Consider the following 18,238-nt stretch of genomic DNA (forward strand, 5'->3'; position numbering starts at 1 on the left):
AGGGGTTGTTATTGGGGGCGGAATTATCACGAGACAATCGATCCAGGATCAAATAAAGTAAATCAATTTACAAATAAAACAGTTTTTAAGATTTAAAAAAATTATTATGGTGTATGTACTTTACTCATTCATTTTTAATTCATCAGGTCATAACATCGTGTAAGTGTAGTTTTTATAGATTTGATGTCTTCTCATTAGTTTTCTTTAGTGTCTCGGAATGTTTATTTTATGGCTGTTTTGTCCATAAATAACAGAAGATAAAAGTAAAGATAAAAGTTTAATATTATTTTAAGTTTCTCCGAAGCAGGGTGACATCTTCACGTGTTTTTCTCTCTGAACAAACAAAGAAATGTACTTTTACCTCCAAAGATTATGAAGAAATGCATGAAATCATCACATTTCATGTGCGGAAAGAAACATTTTCAAAATTGTCAAAATCAGAACGAGGAGAAGTGATGTGGCAAGCTTGTCGTCGTTTTTTATTTTCATGTGTAAATGTCTGTTAATGATTGTATTTTCTCATCCGTTTTGTTAATGAAGAAATAACAGAACAACAACCAAACAAAACAAAAAAAAAGCCATTCAGAAAGTATGAAAACATTTACACACAGTACAAACAATATATTATTGTGATAAAACACAGGTAACTTGCGTGGAGGAGGAGGTGGAAGAGGGAAAACACAGCAAAAACCAGTGTCAACTTCACTTAATTTCAACTCTGACAAACAAAAACACCAGTTCTGTTAAATATGAAAGTCTGCATTTTCTCAGAAAAATCACACAACAGACTTCAAAACGCTAATATTTTAAAGTGTCGCCTGTTTTCTTGCAGGAGGAGGAGCCGACATCATTGACAGTGACCTCTGCTGTGAACTCCACACGTGTGTGTGTGTGTGTGTGAGAAACATCCATGCACGTCAGATGGAATAAGTGTGAGATTTAAAAAAAAATAAAAAATCTTCACACCGACACAGAATACGTTTAGTTTTACCGTTCTGTCGCGAGCAACTGACTGATGCGCCAAAGAAATCAAAAGGTTGAAATGAAAACAGAAGAAAACCTCTGCAGATGATGCTTCCACTTTCCTTTTTCTTGCTTTTTTATGATGATAATAAAAACTTGGAATGTTTTCAGATACAACACATTGATATGTTAATTGGCTTTTCAGTCCCTCTTCACCGGTTTGTTGCGTAGTTTTGGTTTTTTTCAGTGGCGCCGACATGAACATTATGCTGTGTGTGTGTGTGTGTGTGTGTGAGAGAGAGAGAAACAGGAAAATGTAAATGGGAAAAGTACCTTAAATATTGATCAAACCCATTTTTTTTTTTTAAAAACCTCCACACAGTTTTATTATTGCTGCTTCTTCATGGCACAAATAACACAAACAATGGTGACACTTTACATCACAGTGCAGTAACAAAAAACAACGCAACATCCTGGTAAAAACCCTGTGTCATTTCTATAGAAATAACCAAGTAACAGCTTAGTAACGACAAGTTAGTAGAACATAAAGGAGTTGAATTTCAACTTTTAATTTATTAATTCTAGTTCTCTTTTACGAAGCTTTTACCTACATATTACTTTAGAAACAACTGCGATACTCTCTTCATTACATCGTTATTAACACACTGGAAGTTGCATGTGAGATAATAACAAATTAGCCTCCAATACATTTTGACTATATTGTTACTCGGGATGGCCATTTCAAGCAAAACTGCTTTTCGATTGTTCGCTCGGATCATTTGTCAATATTCTAAACTGCAGCAGCACATTTTGTGAAAGTAACGCAGGGTTCAGGTTTCAAATCGCAGGAGGCACAATATTTCTTTTAGGATAAAATATTGTCCTGATCTACACACGCGAGAAACAAACAAACATTTGTTTCTGCACAAATATCACACAGTAATCACTTTAAACGTGTCGATCAAATGAAAGTGAGAATAATTATGGAAAAATATTACCATTTTCCACCTCATATCGCAATTTCGGTCAAAAATAATCAGTCCCTAGTTCACAGCACGTGAGCTAGAGATGTGATGCATTCAACGACCCTGGTAAATTTTGGGCTCCACAGCATGTTGACTTTAGAGGAGCAGCTTCAAAAACCCACATGCAGTCCACTAACAAAAATGCTTGCTGCTGCTGCCACCTAGTGGTAATAAGACTGGCATAGGAAGATTGTATTATCTTTCTTTTTAAATCAGTGCAATCATTGACTTTTTAAATCACCAAACAAAGAATCGAAAACAATCAGAGCCGTCCCTTATTGTTACTGCACCGTGACAATGACATGTGTGACACATGTATTTTTGCCCTAGTATGTTCTCATTTGCCATGCAAGCTCACTACAGCTCTGTTTCTATTTTAACTTACTTTTTTTTTTTTTTTTACAAAGAGCAACAAAAATAAATCAGAAATAGAGCGTGTTCGTTTGATTAGCCACACACACGCACACACACGCACGCACGCACACACACACACACACAGTGCCAGACTAACTTCTACAGCTGTTTTTTTTTTTTTTTTTTTTACAGTTAGTAAGTAAATACAACAGGATTAATATTCTTATTATCCTCATTATCACACAAAAAAGTAATGATTATGGTTAAGTAATAGCAGTATTTATAATGATTTCAAAATAAAAAAAAAAAAAGAAAAGAAAGAAAAACATTTTCAGGGCATCACAAATATAATTAAACCAAAGGGGGCCAAACGTAATGTTTGAAATAATTTAAACATTTCTGACATTCATTCCTTCGGGTGTGTGTGTGTGTTTTTTTTCTTTTATGTACAGTATATATTTATATTTATATAGAAGTAGTGCTTCATTTTAAGAAATAAAAATGAAAAAAAATTAAAAATAAAAAGGGCTGCATTCTGTGAACGCTGTGCAAATAACATTAACTCAAATGACCTCCGTTTCCATGCCGACAAACATACGCTCACCCTACCCTCGCCTGTTTCGTTTGTATGACGTCAACTCGCAGGCAAAAAAAAAAAACAACGACCGCTAATTCTCGCCGTCCATCGATACAGTAAGAAAAGCACATTTTTGAACGTTTCAACGGCGACGATCCAAATCAGCCACCAAGGTTCTGACAATCGAACTTTAGCCACTTCACTAACGCAACCGGCCCGACATCAAATTAAGCGACTGTTGGAAATTGTCGTCTTCCCGCGTTTGAAACTCATTGGCATGTATCAAACTTCAAAATGGACTCTTCTTCTTCGTCCTCCTCACCTGCTCTCGTTTCTTTTTTTTTTTTTAACCTGCCAGCAGGAAATAAAACTCGAGTGGACAAGAAACACACCCGAACTTCTGCTCGGTGAAACGTCCTCGGCTCTTTCTCTGGAAACATGAAAGCTAACGGTTCCAGTCAAACAAGACATCCACAGATGTTTTAAAATCAGTGCTGACAGTGAACGCTGCCTTCTCTTCTATTACAATTATACAACCTTTTTTTTTTTTCTTAAAGCTAAAAATCTCAATCTCCATCTTGTAAAAATATCACCGTCTCAGACGACCTTCGAGAGAAGAAGCAACAACATGCGGAAAAAAAGCCAACTCTCACGTCTTAATCCTTTTTAGATCCCGTCAGAAATATCTAAATCACGAGGATATGACGAAAAGACAACTCTGAAGAAAGAAAGGAAAGTTTTTTTGTCCGTGCGAACATCTTCCCGAACAGAAACGGAACCAAAACGCTGAAGAACAACTGAAAAAGAAAATGAGAATCACACTGGGATTTCTTCCCTTTTTAGAACACGACAGAGATTTTTTTCATTCAACATAAACAGCAGTGTCTCTCAAACAAACATGTATGCCTATATGTTTTTTTCTTCTTTTTCTTTTTTCAATAAAACACGCAAAAAACATGCGCTTTAAATTAATTTAAAATCAGTCTGAAGTGTTCAGGATGTGAAGACGTTCAATCGTCCAAAAAAAAGAAAAAAATCACCAATATAGCCTCCCTCGCGTTTTTAAAACCGTGACTCCGTGAAACAAGGAGAACTGTCCCAAACTAACAAAAACAAACACGTGGTGTCTTAAGTGAACAGTGTGTGTGTGTGTAAAATGCCGATCCTTGCGCTGTTCAAATGCGATACCTCAGCAGAAAAAAAAAAAAAAAAAAAAAAAGAAACGTTCCTGAAATTTAAAAAAAGAAAAAAAAAGTTTTGTTTCCTCAGAAGACGAGGACATGAGACGCGAGAAGTCTGATGAAGACAAACACGATGAAGGTTTTTTTCTGTTGTTAAAATGCTGCTGCTGCTGCTGCTGTGTTCGGCTGATTCTGAGGTTTCACTGAAGGTGGCGCTGCAGTCACGTCATGGAGAAATGACTGAGTGTCATTTTGCATCTCACACATGTTTCAGGCTCTCCGGGCCGTTTGTAAACTCGAGCAATTTGTGAAGACGATGGACTGAACTCGAATTACACTAAACATTGAAGCTTCCTAATCGTATTTACTCTTTGTTCTAATACTGACGCTGCCAACAGCCAGTGTTGGACTGCAGTGTGATGAATGTTGTAAAGTTAAATTAGTTCCTCTTCCACCAGAAAGTACTTTTTCTGTGGAAAAGGAGAACTGCACAGGTGACATGTGAAAGTCCCTTCCCTGTGAACGCACCTCGACCTCGCTGTGGACGCGCGTTTTTGTCCATGACGTGACCGCAGTCGCCTTAAACTCATCTCCATGTCGTTACTGATGGAAAATCCTGGCTGCAGTGACTGGTGGCTGATGTGCGCGCTGATTGTGTTGAAGATCTGAGGAGGAGGAGGAGGAGGATGATGAGGGCTAGATGGGGAGGGCGGGGCTAGATGGATTTGGAGGAATCCTGTTTGCTGATTAGGACTTCCAGGAGGCGGAGTTTAGCCTTGATCCTTTTGTATTCTCTGTACTCCTCCAGCATCGGCACCCTGTCCTCCTTCTGAACATTTCTGCACCAGAGAAGGAGAGAGAGAGAGAGAGATTTTCAGTTTTCAGCCACCTGTTTTTCTGATTCTTTTCTTTTTTGGCTACAGAAACTATCCACTTGATTTGTCTCCTTGGAAGTAACTTTGAACATATTTTTCTGATAATCTGTGTCTAGACGATGATGCGTTTTTCATCTGTTCCCACACTAATACACCTAACCGTGTGTGTCACGTGACCAGTCAGGCTCACTGGGCGTGGGTGTATCCGTGTAAACAGGAATACTTTTTAAAAAGTAGTGATAATGAGTCTTCTGATATGAAGAAGTGAAAGTATGTGGACGATTATAAACCCATCATGAAGTGAACGCCGGTCTTTGACGTCTCCATCTCTGCCCGTCAGGACCAAAAATACGGCGTCAGAGTTCTCTGTAAACGTCTCTGTTTTTGGGCACTCAAACACCAAAGTACAAAACCTTTTCCCTTAAATTAAAGCCAGCACCTTTTCAACAACAAGGTGATTGAAAGTAGATTCCATGAGCCTGTGAAATTACTATTTACAAACACCGGATTGTTATCGGAATGTTTGGAATCAGAATTATGTGCCGAGTGTCGCTCTCACACCTACCTTCCATTATGCTGATAGAAATCTTCCTCAAACTCTCTGATGGTCTTCCTCATTTTCTTCTTCTCTGCTCTGGCCTTCCACAGCTGTTCCAGCAGCTCTGGCCTGGAGGACAAAGACACGACACAGGGACACAGTTACACTACAGATGTAATGTATTTAAATCACATTATTTATTCTTTTTGTCCTTCAATGGTAACCAATTCTATCGAGGGCAGGCACCAGCTGTTGGAATCGGGTCCAGATGAAGAGACCTGAATGTACGAACCTGACCAGATAAAGGAGATTAAAGGTATGTCTGACTTCAGCTGTGAGCTCACCCACGCATTGAACAGATGAGACTGTAATTTGTCCTCTCACCGCAGACATTTAGACCTGTCGCAGTGCTGGTATCATTAATGGACACCAATAACTATTAACCTTATTCTGAATAAAACATTACATGGATTCTGATGTTTAAAGGAGTTGCTAATAGAATACATTTGCGTTAATTTGAACCCTAATCTCAGACTATGACTCAAGTGTTACATCAGTCCAGTAATTCATTTCACTATTCACACCCAGGTTTATCTTATGACAACATATCAAACCTCTTTCCTGAAAAGATGGCTGTCATTATTTAATAAGTAAAGACATAAAATAGTCCACCCTGCTGTCACATTGTGAGGCTGTGCTTTCTCTTTCACCTGACATCTACTGTCACACAGTAATAATCTCTTTTTAAAAAAGCAGTCACCATAGAAACATGAGGATATTACCGAAATCAAACACTCTGCCGTGGTAGAAATGTGTCTTTACTTCCACAGAACCCTTTTTTTTTTTTTTTACAGTGAGTTCAATTTAAGATGCAGCAAATTTTGACATAATTAAATAATTAAAGCACTCACCATCTGTAATACTTTAAGTCATTTGAGTGACAGTAAAGACAGGAGCTGTCTGTCAGGATTAGCTACTTGAAGGGGACTTCGACAGTCAAAGAAACAAACACACTGCCCGTTTGTTTACATGTGCAGGACTGTTTGTGGTCGCCCCTGATTTAATTTACATTCTCTGCTTCTGTAAGAAATTAAATTTGTCGAGTAGATAAACAAGAGGACTGTCCTTTAAGTCATTTACTATGATGGTTGGGCTGTAATTATCAGATACAGAACTAAAACAAATGAAAGACAACAGATTTTCCTGTAAATATAAACGTTGTCCTCAGACCTGAGTGTTTGTGTGTTGTTTTTTTGCTCTTACATGGATGAGGCGTTGGAGCTGGAGAGTCGCAGGTCCAGTGCCAGCCTCCCTGACCCTTCCTCCAGCTTGGCTCTCATTGAACAGTCGCTGTCGGTTTGGCTCTGGCTCCTCACTTGCCTGTCGGTCGGTGACATGAGGTCCACGGCCATGATGACGTCGGGGCTCTGCATTTCCCCACCACTGCTTTCTTCATCCTCTTCCTCCTCCTCCTCTTCGTCCTCATCCCTCTCCTCCTCCTCCTTCTCGTCTTCCTCTCCTGCTCCACCACAACCGCCGCTGCCGCCTTTCTGCTCGTCGTCCTCCTCCTCCTCTTTGATCTCCTCCCAGAAATGAGCGGTTTCACCTTCTATGATTGGCTGGAGGGTCTGACTCCGCCTCTTGCTGGAGGGGGACACCTGAGGTGGGGGTGGATATTTACACAGGTTTAAAAAGCAGAATGTGAGTGACTATTTTATTTGTATACTTATGTTGTTTAAGTGATGTGTCATTATCCAGTTTTAAAGGTTCAGAGTGTCAGAAATAGTGACATCCAAAAGTGAGGAAACTTTGCACATGTGTGAAAGCATGTCCCTCTTCTTGGTTTGAGTAGTAAGTTTTTACTTTAAAATGTGAAATGCACGCTCTGGTTGGTTTGTCCGCACAGGCTGCTACAGAAACAGCAAGGTGTAGTAATTCAATTTCTGCTTATAAATGGTACACACTGGCCCTTTAAGTTCACCTAACTTAAAGTAATAAAGTCAAATTTATCCACTTAATTAAATAAAGGACAGCAGCACAAACTACTGCATTTGCACAAAGAGTTTTCTATGGAGATAATGAACGTAATCATCCAAATTAATCTAAGTTAAATTCTAAATTTGAGTTGAGTATTTTGCTTATCGTATAAATGTAATGGTGTGTTGGTAATGTGCACGTACTGTGATAGGTGTGATGCTGACTCTGGTGAGCATCTGCTTGACCAATCTGTAGCGATCATAGAGAGGCTTCACCACCAGACGCTCCTCTCTGGTCACCTGAGAGACAAAGAACTAAAGTTAAAGATATGTTTTAAATTGTTTTGGTTAAAAATACATGGTGTTTTTTTTAAGAAAAGGGAATGTTTTTGAAGTTACCGGTCGACCGTGCAGGCCTTCATAGTGCAGCAGGTTCTTCTGCAGGACAGTTTTCTCACAGGACAACTGCTCCTTTGTCATCTTCTATGGAGACAGAAAAACGGACACAGTTGGTTAATACAGATAAATTTACCTTTGCACGCCATCTTTTCCGATTCCCGATGCGTCACTGAGACGAGAACTTCAAACGAATCAAATGTTAAAATGTCTCATGACATAATGGCGCCATCTTACTCTCTTACTTACAATCTTATTTTTGCCTAATTTTTCCATTTTCTAACACAAAAAAAAAATCCCACTCCCATAAATCCTAACCACCACCACTTATGATTTAGACTAGAACACACTTGACTCACAACAACTCACACTTTAATTAGCACATGGAATCTTTTAAAACATGCAAGTAGCAGCACAGCTCCGCCCAGCTAATTAGAGTAATTAAACACCTGAGGGTGGGGATGGTTACCAACACAACACGACCCTGAGGCGAATTTGCCATCGACAACCGCATGAAGATGAAAAGTGTCGTTATACTTCACTACAGTCTGTGCTGTCTGCCAAAAACAATCTGTCAAAATAACTAGTATAAATCCATCACATCCTTGGACTAAGGAGGAGTAATTCAGTTTTTCACTGTGTAAAGACTGGAGGTGTCAAACGTAAGTTATGTAAATTACAACACTAGTAACTAACTAATGAACCACATAGTTCACCTTGATATCATCGGGCCAGCCGTCCTCCTGCTTCTTCCCTTTGACTCTGCGTTGAATTAAATCCAGTGTTTCCTCTCTGGTGGGGTGTGAACCCTTAACCTCCCCCGCTGCATCGTGGGCACCTTGATCCAGCGTGGAGCCAAAGCTTTTGGGCAAAGTGTTGCTCCGAGGACGAGTCTGAGGGCCGAGCTCGCTCTCTGCGCGGTGTTTGGCGTCTGTGGATGGAGGGTTAAGGTGAGTAAGACGGGTGTACAAAAAAAAAGAAAAGAAAAAGAGGGTGGAGGAGACAGAGGGGCGTGATGTGTAAATGGAAGAACCAGCACAGGGAAATGTGGTTGAAGAAAATAAGAGGATGAAACCTCAAGTCTTCACATAGAACATCCTTGACTGAATGATCAGACAAGCAGGAGGTAAAGAGACATCTGCAGGGGTGAAAGGTGAGGACCTCACAGTTATGATAAAAAACGTGCATGCTTAGAAAACACACACACTCACACACGCACACACTAACACTCAGAACAAAAACACGCCAAGTAAAAGCCCAAGTACATCAAGCAAACAAATACCCTGTACATTACAGTATTTCACACTGTTCAAAATGTCACTACTAATGAATACACATAGAGACATAATGCTAGTGAACTTACCATCAGCCTAAAAACACAGATATGGGGTTTTAATTTACTTAGTTTCAGATAAATACCAACGATGCTTTGTTTTAGGTGAGAAAAATAACAAAAAAAACAAAAAACAAATCAGAAGTGTTTTGTTTTTTTTGCACTCTGTCAATCTTAACGTGAATTTATCACCCACCACATGTCCCTCAAGTTATTTCCCCACTTTTGTCGTCTTATGTAAACATTCAGTGACAACATGCTCTTTCAACATGAAACATCAAAACAAAGAAGCAAGATGCTCTCACAATGCCTCCTCAGGGTTACTCTCAGGAGTGTATGTAAGGTCTACTTACTGAGGGGTTGGTACTTACTGAGGTGAAACGGTCTACAGTTCAGGCCTGAGTAGGGGTGGCGCGGGGGGGTGAGTGTGTGATGGGGAGGAGAGCAGAAAGAGGAGGAGGAAGGGGAGGAGGGAGCATGGTGGCGTCTGTGTGAATGGAGCAAAGCCTGGTGCCTCAGCGTGCTTCTGGGTAAAAGGTGGTGCTGGCGTCCTGGTTGGCCGATCAGTCAATCAATCAATCGGTCGTTGGCCGATTGGAGGAGGAGGAGGGAGGAAAGTGGATGTTTGCGTTATTGTTGTTTTTCAATTTTCGATTTGAAACAGTGAGAGAAATGTTTTCGGCCACTCTGTTCTCCACAAAAGGAGAGCCGTCACCTCGCAGAGGCGAGGTGGACGAGTGTCATGGGGTTTGTTCTGTGTGATGAAACAATGGGATTACCCTAGAGAAACTGCACAGATTGACTGCCATTTGTTTGGGTTCTATTTCATGCTTAGAATAAATTCGTAAGAATGAAAATCAGATTACCAAAGTGCAAAAAAAGAGGTTATTTTTTCCAAATTATTTATTCCCACAGTTTCATCTCACCAAACTCGCCTCAGGTAATGAATGTGGGTTTACAAGGACGCACCAGCACACTGGAGGGTGGGAGCCACGCTTATGAAAGCCACGTCAACCCCTGGCATATGCATGTCTGCTTGTGTGTGTTAATCCAGCATACATGCAATGTTATTACACAGGTCAAAGGTTAGGAGTGGGGAGGGTCAAGCTGTCCAACGAGGAACAGGATGGCACGCAGACACTCTAACCCTGACACACAAACACACACTCGCTCACACACACACACACACGTTCACAGGAGTACGAGAGAGCGGGTCTACCTTTAATTTGCCTCCGTATCTTGGTGAGGTCGGTCATCCATTTGAGGACTTTGGGGTTAGCTGCCTTGTCTGCATGAGAGGGCTGTAAAACAGAGGAGGAGGGGACAGGAAAAAGTTGTAGTTTGGGGTAAAAAGTATATACAACAGCAATGTTGGCTCATGTTTTCTAAATGGTAAATTATCGTTTCAGTGGACTCCTGGTAATCTGATCCAGTTTGTGAGTTAATTCTTGATTTAAAATTCACATTTTATATTACTAGTATACTGGCATGATAAACAAACACTGGAAGAAACTTTTCTGTGAGTGACAACATGTCAGGTTTACTGCCTTTGCCAGACAAATTAGGGATTTGTTAGCTGGAAATGCTACAAGCAGCTGTGAGCAGTACTTTTAAAAGAAATGTCTTAAAAACAATACAATCCATGCTATTTTTTTCTTCAATGTATACTTTTACCTTATAGTTCTTCTCCTTCTCAAACTGCTCTTCAAATTGTTTGATTTTCTTCTTCAGGTGCTGTAGCTTTTTGGTGAGTTGGTGAGTCACTGCATCTCCTCCTCTCATTGCCTCTTTTGAGCCAAACGAAGCTCGGCGTGGCCTGAGAGCGACACAGGAAGCACAGGTTTGAGTAAAATACACGACACATCAGACATTTTGCACCTGACTTAGACCTCGGTGCCTGCGCCCCGTCCTACCTCTGCGCTTTGGTCGGTGAGGTGACTTCTGGGTCCTGCTGAAGGAAGCGCTGGGCACCATGCGCGCCAAAGTTGAGGAAGCGTCGAGCCAAAAGGTGAGGGTGGGAGCGAGAGGAGGAAGGGGAGGCTTCCTGCCCTCCCTCCCCATCCTCGTCCTCACCCTCCTCTTCCAGGGGCAGTGGGGGGAGAGGAACCATGCGACCAGCCAGTGGGGAGAGCTGCGCCTCTCCACTCTCATTGTCATCGTGCCAGGATTTGTAAGCTGGGATGGGGTCTGGAGAAGAGACAAAATGGAGTAAAGAGCAGTCAGAGCCAATCCCCCAGCGCTCGGGGAAGGAGAGGAATTAGTAATTTAATTTGCACGTGAAGTAGGCGGTGAACATCTAAGAGACACAAAAGCTGATGTGGGCGACAACAAATTCATTGTCTTCTTCTTTTGCTCCCTGCTGTTTCACTCGCTTACTTTCAGTACAATGCAAATGAGCAGTGGAGGAGGGGGAAAAAAAAGAGGAAATAAAAGGATGAAAGAGGGGTCAGAAATATAATAATAATAATACACAAATGAGGCACCTAGAAGTAATAGAAGGTAAAAGTCTTGATCAATCTGCTTAGTGCGGGAGCAAAGTGAGGAAAGTAAAATCTGTCCTTCTGCCACCTGATGGTATTTACATGCAGGGATTTATTCATCATTAGTATCACATAAGCACATTTAAAACTGAGAATGTGTTAATTAAGTCTCCTTAATGTGACCAAATCAGCAAGCAACCACGAGGCACGATGAAAACAAGTATGGTTACACGGGTGGAGGGTCGGGTAGGCATGAAGCTACTTACCGTGGCCTTCTTTTTGCAGGTGCATACATGAGAAATCTATGTGAGGGAGGTGGAGATGGGAGGGGGGCGACGCTGTTTTCGATGAACGGCGACAAGGTGGAATAAAAAGGGAAGAAGAAGAGGAATAGGAATGAGGAACAGGGGGAGAGAGAGGCAGCAGAGGAGAGGAACGGTGAAGTCAATCATTCCTCAACATTCATTCTTAGCAAGTGTGTTTGTGTGACATTCAATATAATTACAGAGAAATAGGAGGATAAAGACAGCTCAAAGTTTTCTTTCAACAACTTTCAGCAAATGTTGTGACATTTTATGAAACAAACAACTTATTGTTGTTACCGTTGTCGATTAATCTGCTTATATCACTCTGTCTGTCCAAGAACAAGCATCTTTGGTTTCCCGGTAAATAAAGTGTGTGTGTGCGCTGGTTTTGCAGAGACAAGAGAGATTCCTACCGTCCCATTGGTTGTCGGGAAAGAGTTGGAGGTGGGGGTTCTTGCCAGAGTTTGGTTGGCATGGCAACAAGTGATTCCTGTTGGTCTCGCTGGTGTTGGCGTTCTGATCACAGCAGCATGAATCTGTGTCCTGGTGAGAGAGAGAGAGAGGGAATACAAATCAGAGAATTGAAGGAATAACGTAAACGAAGGCAAATAAATAAAGATAATGATATAAACTGTGAATAACTTACACAGCTTATGGTGTCAGTCTGGTCCATGTTCTCACAGGGTTGATTGTCCTGCCTGAAATGACAGACATATTTAATTTTATTCAAATAAAAATGTACTATTACTGAAACAAACACAGGACATACTTTTTCAATAGTTTTTGCTCTGAAATCTTGAACCGAGCTGATTTTTTTTTTTTACAGTGTAATGTATTAAAGAGTGGCTTTGAGCCAATTGTGGTCCTGTTTTTTAAAAGTTACACACTGCAGGGATGATGTAGCCTATGGTGTTTCCCATACACAAGTTCTATATAATCTGTGCTGCACTCTTTCCCTCTGAACTGCCTTAGTCTCCACCCACAATCACAAGAAATCATCCAACCTGTAGGAAACACTGGTGAAATGTATACTGCGTTAAATGACAGGACAATGTAGCGTGACTTTAACATGAGAGGGAGAACGAGATAACAAAGATCCGTATCTAATGCAGCGGAAAAACAGCTCTGGCTGACATGGCATTTCAAATTGGATCACGTGAAGTGATCGGCTCATGACAACATCACTGCTTCTTGTTCACACGTTTTTAATGATAAGGATTTTCACGCTCTCTCTGGAGTGTCCTCTCTCCACATCGCGCATTCTCTCAATTATATATAATCACACCTCACATAGATTAAATCTAAATGTACTCAAAGAAATGATCCTTGTTGTTTTCTAAAAAACAAAAGTGAACATGAGCGGAAAGCAGACTGTGAAGCCGGCGCTGTGGCTCACCTGGCAGTGTTGATGTTGTTCTCAGCATCTCTGACAGCCTCTGCATCCAGATCCATTCCTAAGCTCTCAGTCAAGGTGGTGTTAGAGTCCAGTGAATCCTGCGAGAAAAAAAAAAACAGCAACTAATTAAAATAACTCAATGCAGAAGTCAAAGCAAATGACCAACGCAGAGAAAGAGAAAATAAAGAATGTGTGAACTTGACGTCAACGTAAACTTGTACATCCCTTTTCTTTTTAATTTCACATGATGTGGGAATATATACTTTCACTTCTTTAAATGATAATACAAACATAAAGTCGTTACAAAGAAAGGGGGCAATGAGGTAAAATCTACATTAACATACTGTGTAACTATTTTGATAATCCAATATCACTTTGAGTTCTTTTTTAGAGACAGAAACAAGTTTTTCTTTGATGCTATACGACAGGAAACTGAATATCTAAGGATGACTGAGTGACATTTTTCAGCATTTTCATACACTTTCAGACAACAAATTGATTCAATGTGAAATACATTATCTACAAATCAACTGATAATGAAAACAATCATGAGCGGGCAGCCCTTTTATATACGTTGAATTAAAGCTCATCACCTTGTGACGAGCTCATCACACTGAACAGCGCCTCTTTTCAAATACACACTGTTATATACACCAACATATATATTGATGATGTGTGTGTGTCTGAAACAGACATGCTGTTGTCTCCGCTCTCCTCCCCGGTAAAATTCTTGCAATTGTCTCGATCAGAGAAGAACAAAGATGGACTGTGGTGATAATATCAAACAGTCAGTCATGGAATGAACCAACAGACTGAAACAGGAAGGAGGTTTGTTACGGAAAATATGCTGCCATCCCACACAGCAAATGCTCTGGGTCTGAGCTCTGGTGCGGTTGTTTTTGCGAGAAATCCTGATGATGTAAAATGTCACATTTCTTTCCCCTTTTCAATTTCCATACACAGACGAGACAGTTATACTACAGGCATAGAAATATTCCCACCAACATTTACTGATGTGATGATTATTCTAACAGATAGTGGTTGGTAAGTTGTGTGTACAGTTAATTTTTATTCAGAAATTGCTTTCTTTTATATATACACAACAGCATATATTATTCAATACATATATTAAAATCTTTGCAGTGTGTTTTCAGTGTGTGCGATATGCAACCATAACTATGTCTGTTGATGTAAACTTTAAATGTGTGTATTTCCCACATCGAATACAGACCTGCGTGTCCGTTTGGCTTTGTTGCACGTGTTCCTCTGTCTGCGTGAGTGGGGTCTCCCCTTCTGTGTCACGGGGACTGTCCTCTGGTTCGGTCTGTTGCTCCCCGTCTCCATGGCAACCCTCATCTGCAGACTCACTGGGACTCACTCTGAAAAAATAACATTCAACCAGATTAAAAAAAAAAATGTATCAACGTATTTAAATAATAAAAAAAAACATTTCCACAGACAGAAATCCGTTTCTCTGACACTGTTTGGTGGAGAAGAGACGTCTCACATGTAAGTCACGATGCCACAAGCATCAATGCTCTTATTGACCAGAGGTGACTTGGATATAAAAAGTACTGTATATCGTAAAACTGTCATGCATGTGTAGAATATAAAACTTCTTCCGACAACGATGACAGCTGGCAGACATTACCTCGTCTAGTTCTGAGAATCACTGGAAAGATTTCAAACAACATTATGCTTTGAGACAACTTATCCTGTGGGCAGCAAATAAAGGTGCCCTTTTTAGCATGCAGTGTAAAATATTAACGGTGTCATGTCTCCATAATGTTGTCTTGTTTTGTCCTTGAGGTGACTGACACCGAACAGCTGCTGCCCTCAAATCGACTACTTACTAACATCACTGTTGTCAACATGTTTACTGGTAACCTGAGTCATTTGGTTGGCTTTTAACCTTTGTCTTCAATGTTCGCAATGCCAAACATTTTTTTTTAAATAACTTGATGCCACTTTCAGCCCCTGAGGAATCTGTGTAACGTGTGTTTGTAGCGCCAGGTGCAACAGCAAAGTTTTTACTGCAGGTGTTGCTTTTCTGTATGTGTACGCCCGTCTTGTGTTAATAGCAGTGAACGTGCACTCTCACCTCTGGCTGTCATAGTTGCTGAGGCCATGGTCGATGGATGTTTTTAACTCAAAGAAGTGCTGCTCCACTGCAGCTCTGATGGTTCGCTGTATTATCCTGGGGAAAAAGAAAACACAAAGTATATTTATTCATTCATTTTTTTTTTTTACTTATATTCCTATGTGTTTTAATTTTTATAACAGTGTATGGTGTGTTAATGAGGCTAACGTCTGTAAACCTGAAGCCTTGAAAGTTTACTCTGTTGTGATGTTTCATTTGTGACCGGTCACAAGACTGCAGAGAACTCAGATGACTCAGATGCCAACAGTGATGAGTATTATTGTACATGTACCTCACAAAATAAACACAATTTATGTTCACCCCTTTTCAGCCGTGTCCACAGAATTACATAACCTAAAGTAAACAAATACCTATGTTTAGGTCCTTGCAACATATAAGGACACTGTGGTCTGTTGTTATTAGGTTCTTTAACAATAACAGGCATTTACTAAAGGCCAAGAACATTTCAAACATTTGGAAAGCATAACCATTAGAGGAGATGACATAACAGCCTATAAAAGGTAGAAGAACCACACTTTCACCTTTGCGCCACTGACTTGAAGCAGCTGATCCCCAGCATCTACTAGGATTTATTTAGCTTGTTTATTTACTGGACCATGTCCGTGTGTGTGATTGTATTGAATTCCTTAATCAATCACTGTGACATTTTGCATATGAGATTTTTTTTTTCTCTCTCTCCTCAAAATCAGGAAGACGGTAAGTTGAAAAAATACCCAGCACTGTCCAACTCTTCCATAGCAACTGTGCCCCTGACGGCTTGCTGTAAGTCATCTTATCATCCAGTGGCAAATCTACTCCAAAATTGGCCCATGTGCTAAAAATATGGTGTAATGGTTTCTAACAATGTAACATGATCTTTATTGGAACGGGAGCTGGAATACAACTCTGCTCGTGTTTCACTACTGTGCCCATTTAAGGTAAAAACTCATAAAGGCGCTGGACCCAAGTCAAATAATTGAGCGCCGCCAGTTTTACACATTTCCCTGGGCCACATGCTCCACTTTCACCTGCAGCAACAACTCTGCCTCTCACTGCAAAAAGCTGCACTACCAATAACTATCTATCACACGCATGCAGCCACACGTACTTGGAAAAATACACACACAGCCCAGAGAAGCACAGTGTGTTTTTGCCTCACGAGAGAGGAAAGGCCTTTTGAACACATCCTGGCTGCCAGACTGGAGTAAGGACATTATTTATACTCAGGGACAGAGGACTGTCAAAGCAGCCAAGGCCCCTGCAGTTATCTAAGACACTTTTGGGAATATGGCAAACAATTTTTTTTATGACTTGCTAAGAAGATTCATGCCAGTATGAATATTCATTTTTAAACGTGTGTTCAGAAACTTCATTCGATTATGGAGTAGCAGGGTGTGATAGCAAAGTCAATGTTTGTGAGGTAAGGAGCCAAACTCCTCTTGGCATATTAAAACAATGACAAAGACACCTTGGAGGAAAAACAACGCTTATGCTTAAACCAGAATACTGATTTGATGAGTATTTTTTTTAGTAACTCCAACTCCAAGCTCCATTATGTCTGAACACATATTAGGGCTGAACTGTTGGCTGGACAATAGAGCTTTATAATGTTGGTGGTGTGTTAAATATGTGCTTTAATTGAAACTGCAGTCTGTAATTTCTAAAGATAAACGTTTTTCAAATCAGTTAACACAATGCTGACAAAGCCAATCAGCTCCACACAACTCTCGCTGTGTTTCTAAGTATAGAGGGGTTTTTATGTCACGTCGCCCGAAGCTATTACCACACTGAACACAGAAGGTGATTCATTCTATGTCCAGACAGATGAAAGCAACATCAACATTGTGCTGGTAAGAGTGAGTCAACTGCAAACACAAAAGTCAATTCTTCTGCCCAGAAAAAAACCCAAAATCGATCGTTTGGTTTAGTAATTTGACAGGATAAATGCTTCAGGTCCCCGCTCATCCCTCATCAGTCAGGTCTGATAGTATTACCTGACAAAGCCCACTTTGAGATGAAGGACAACACAGCGGCAAAATAATAAAAAAAACACAAAATTGTGTAGCAGATATGCACTATATGGAAGTAATATGGATAAGTATTAGGACGCCTGACCATTACACCAATAGGAACTGTAATGACATATTCAAAAACATATAGAGGACTTTAAAGTTGGTCCATTATTTGCAGCGATAATTTCTCCTCAAGACTCCTCAAGATTTTAAAGTGTTTCTATGGGAATTTGTGCCCATTAACCCTGTTGAGCATTTATGAGGTCCCGGTTCCAGTTCATCTCAAAGGTGCTGGAAGGTGTTGAGATCAGGTCAGTCAAGTTCTTCCACACCAAACTCTTCAAACTATGTCTTTATAGTCATTGCTTTGTGCATGTTGGAATTAAAAAGGTTGTTCCTCAAACTGTTGCCACAAAGTTGGAAGCATAGCATTGTCCAAAATGTCTTGGAATGCTGAAGCGTCAAGTTTGACCTTCAGTGGAGATAAGAGGCCGAGCCCAAAGCCTGAATGAAACACTTGAATTCAACACATAACTAGGTGTGGCCACGTACTTTTGTCCATATAGTGCATCTACAGAAGTTAGCGTGTTAACCACTTAGCCAAAATAGTACATTTCTGACTTCACACAAAGTGAAAACCAATTTTCTGGCAATATGACTGCAGTGACATGCGCGGACTCACTGTAA

The 18,238-nt window shown here is 40.4% G+C and overlaps 1 protein-coding gene across 1 annotated transcript in view; it reads right to left on the reverse strand.

Moving 5' to 3' along the window:
- Window positions 1-660: 660 nt before the first annotated feature.
- Window positions 661-18,238, reverse strand: part of fam13b (family with sequence similarity 13 member B) — a 55,110-nt gene continuing 37,532 nt past the window's right edge. Inside the window, exons 9-23 of the mRNA XM_083891239.1 lie at window positions 15,501-15,596; window positions 14,631-14,778; window positions 13,400-13,497; window positions 12,650-12,701; window positions 12,417-12,546; window positions 11,965-12,036; window positions 11,132-11,405; window positions 10,893-11,034; window positions 10,438-10,519; window positions 8,602-8,816; window positions 7,889-7,972; window positions 7,694-7,789; window positions 6,777-7,171; window positions 5,541-5,642; window positions 661-4,939 (exon numbers count right to left, since the gene is read on the reverse strand). Coding sequence (XP_083747365.1) covers window positions 4,816-4,939; window positions 5,541-5,642; window positions 6,777-7,171; window positions 7,694-7,789; window positions 7,889-7,972; window positions 8,602-8,816; window positions 10,438-10,519; window positions 10,893-11,034; window positions 11,132-11,405; window positions 11,965-12,036; window positions 12,417-12,546; window positions 12,650-12,701; window positions 13,400-13,497; window positions 14,631-14,778; window positions 15,501-15,596 — 2,110 coding nt within the window. The 3' untranslated portion in view covers window positions 661-4,815. The remainder of the gene's footprint in view (window positions 4,940-5,540; window positions 5,643-6,776; window positions 7,172-7,693; window positions 7,790-7,888; window positions 7,973-8,601; window positions 8,817-10,437; window positions 10,520-10,892; window positions 11,035-11,131; window positions 11,406-11,964; window positions 12,037-12,416; window positions 12,547-12,649; window positions 12,702-13,399; window positions 13,498-14,630; window positions 14,779-15,500; window positions 15,597-18,238) is intronic.

The sequence above is a fragment of the Microchirus variegatus genome (genome assembly GCF_963457635.1).
Source record: "Microchirus variegatus genome assembly, chromosome: 6".
Taxonomy (NCBI): domain Eukaryota; kingdom Metazoa; phylum Chordata; class Actinopteri; order Pleuronectiformes; family Soleidae; genus Microchirus; species Microchirus variegatus.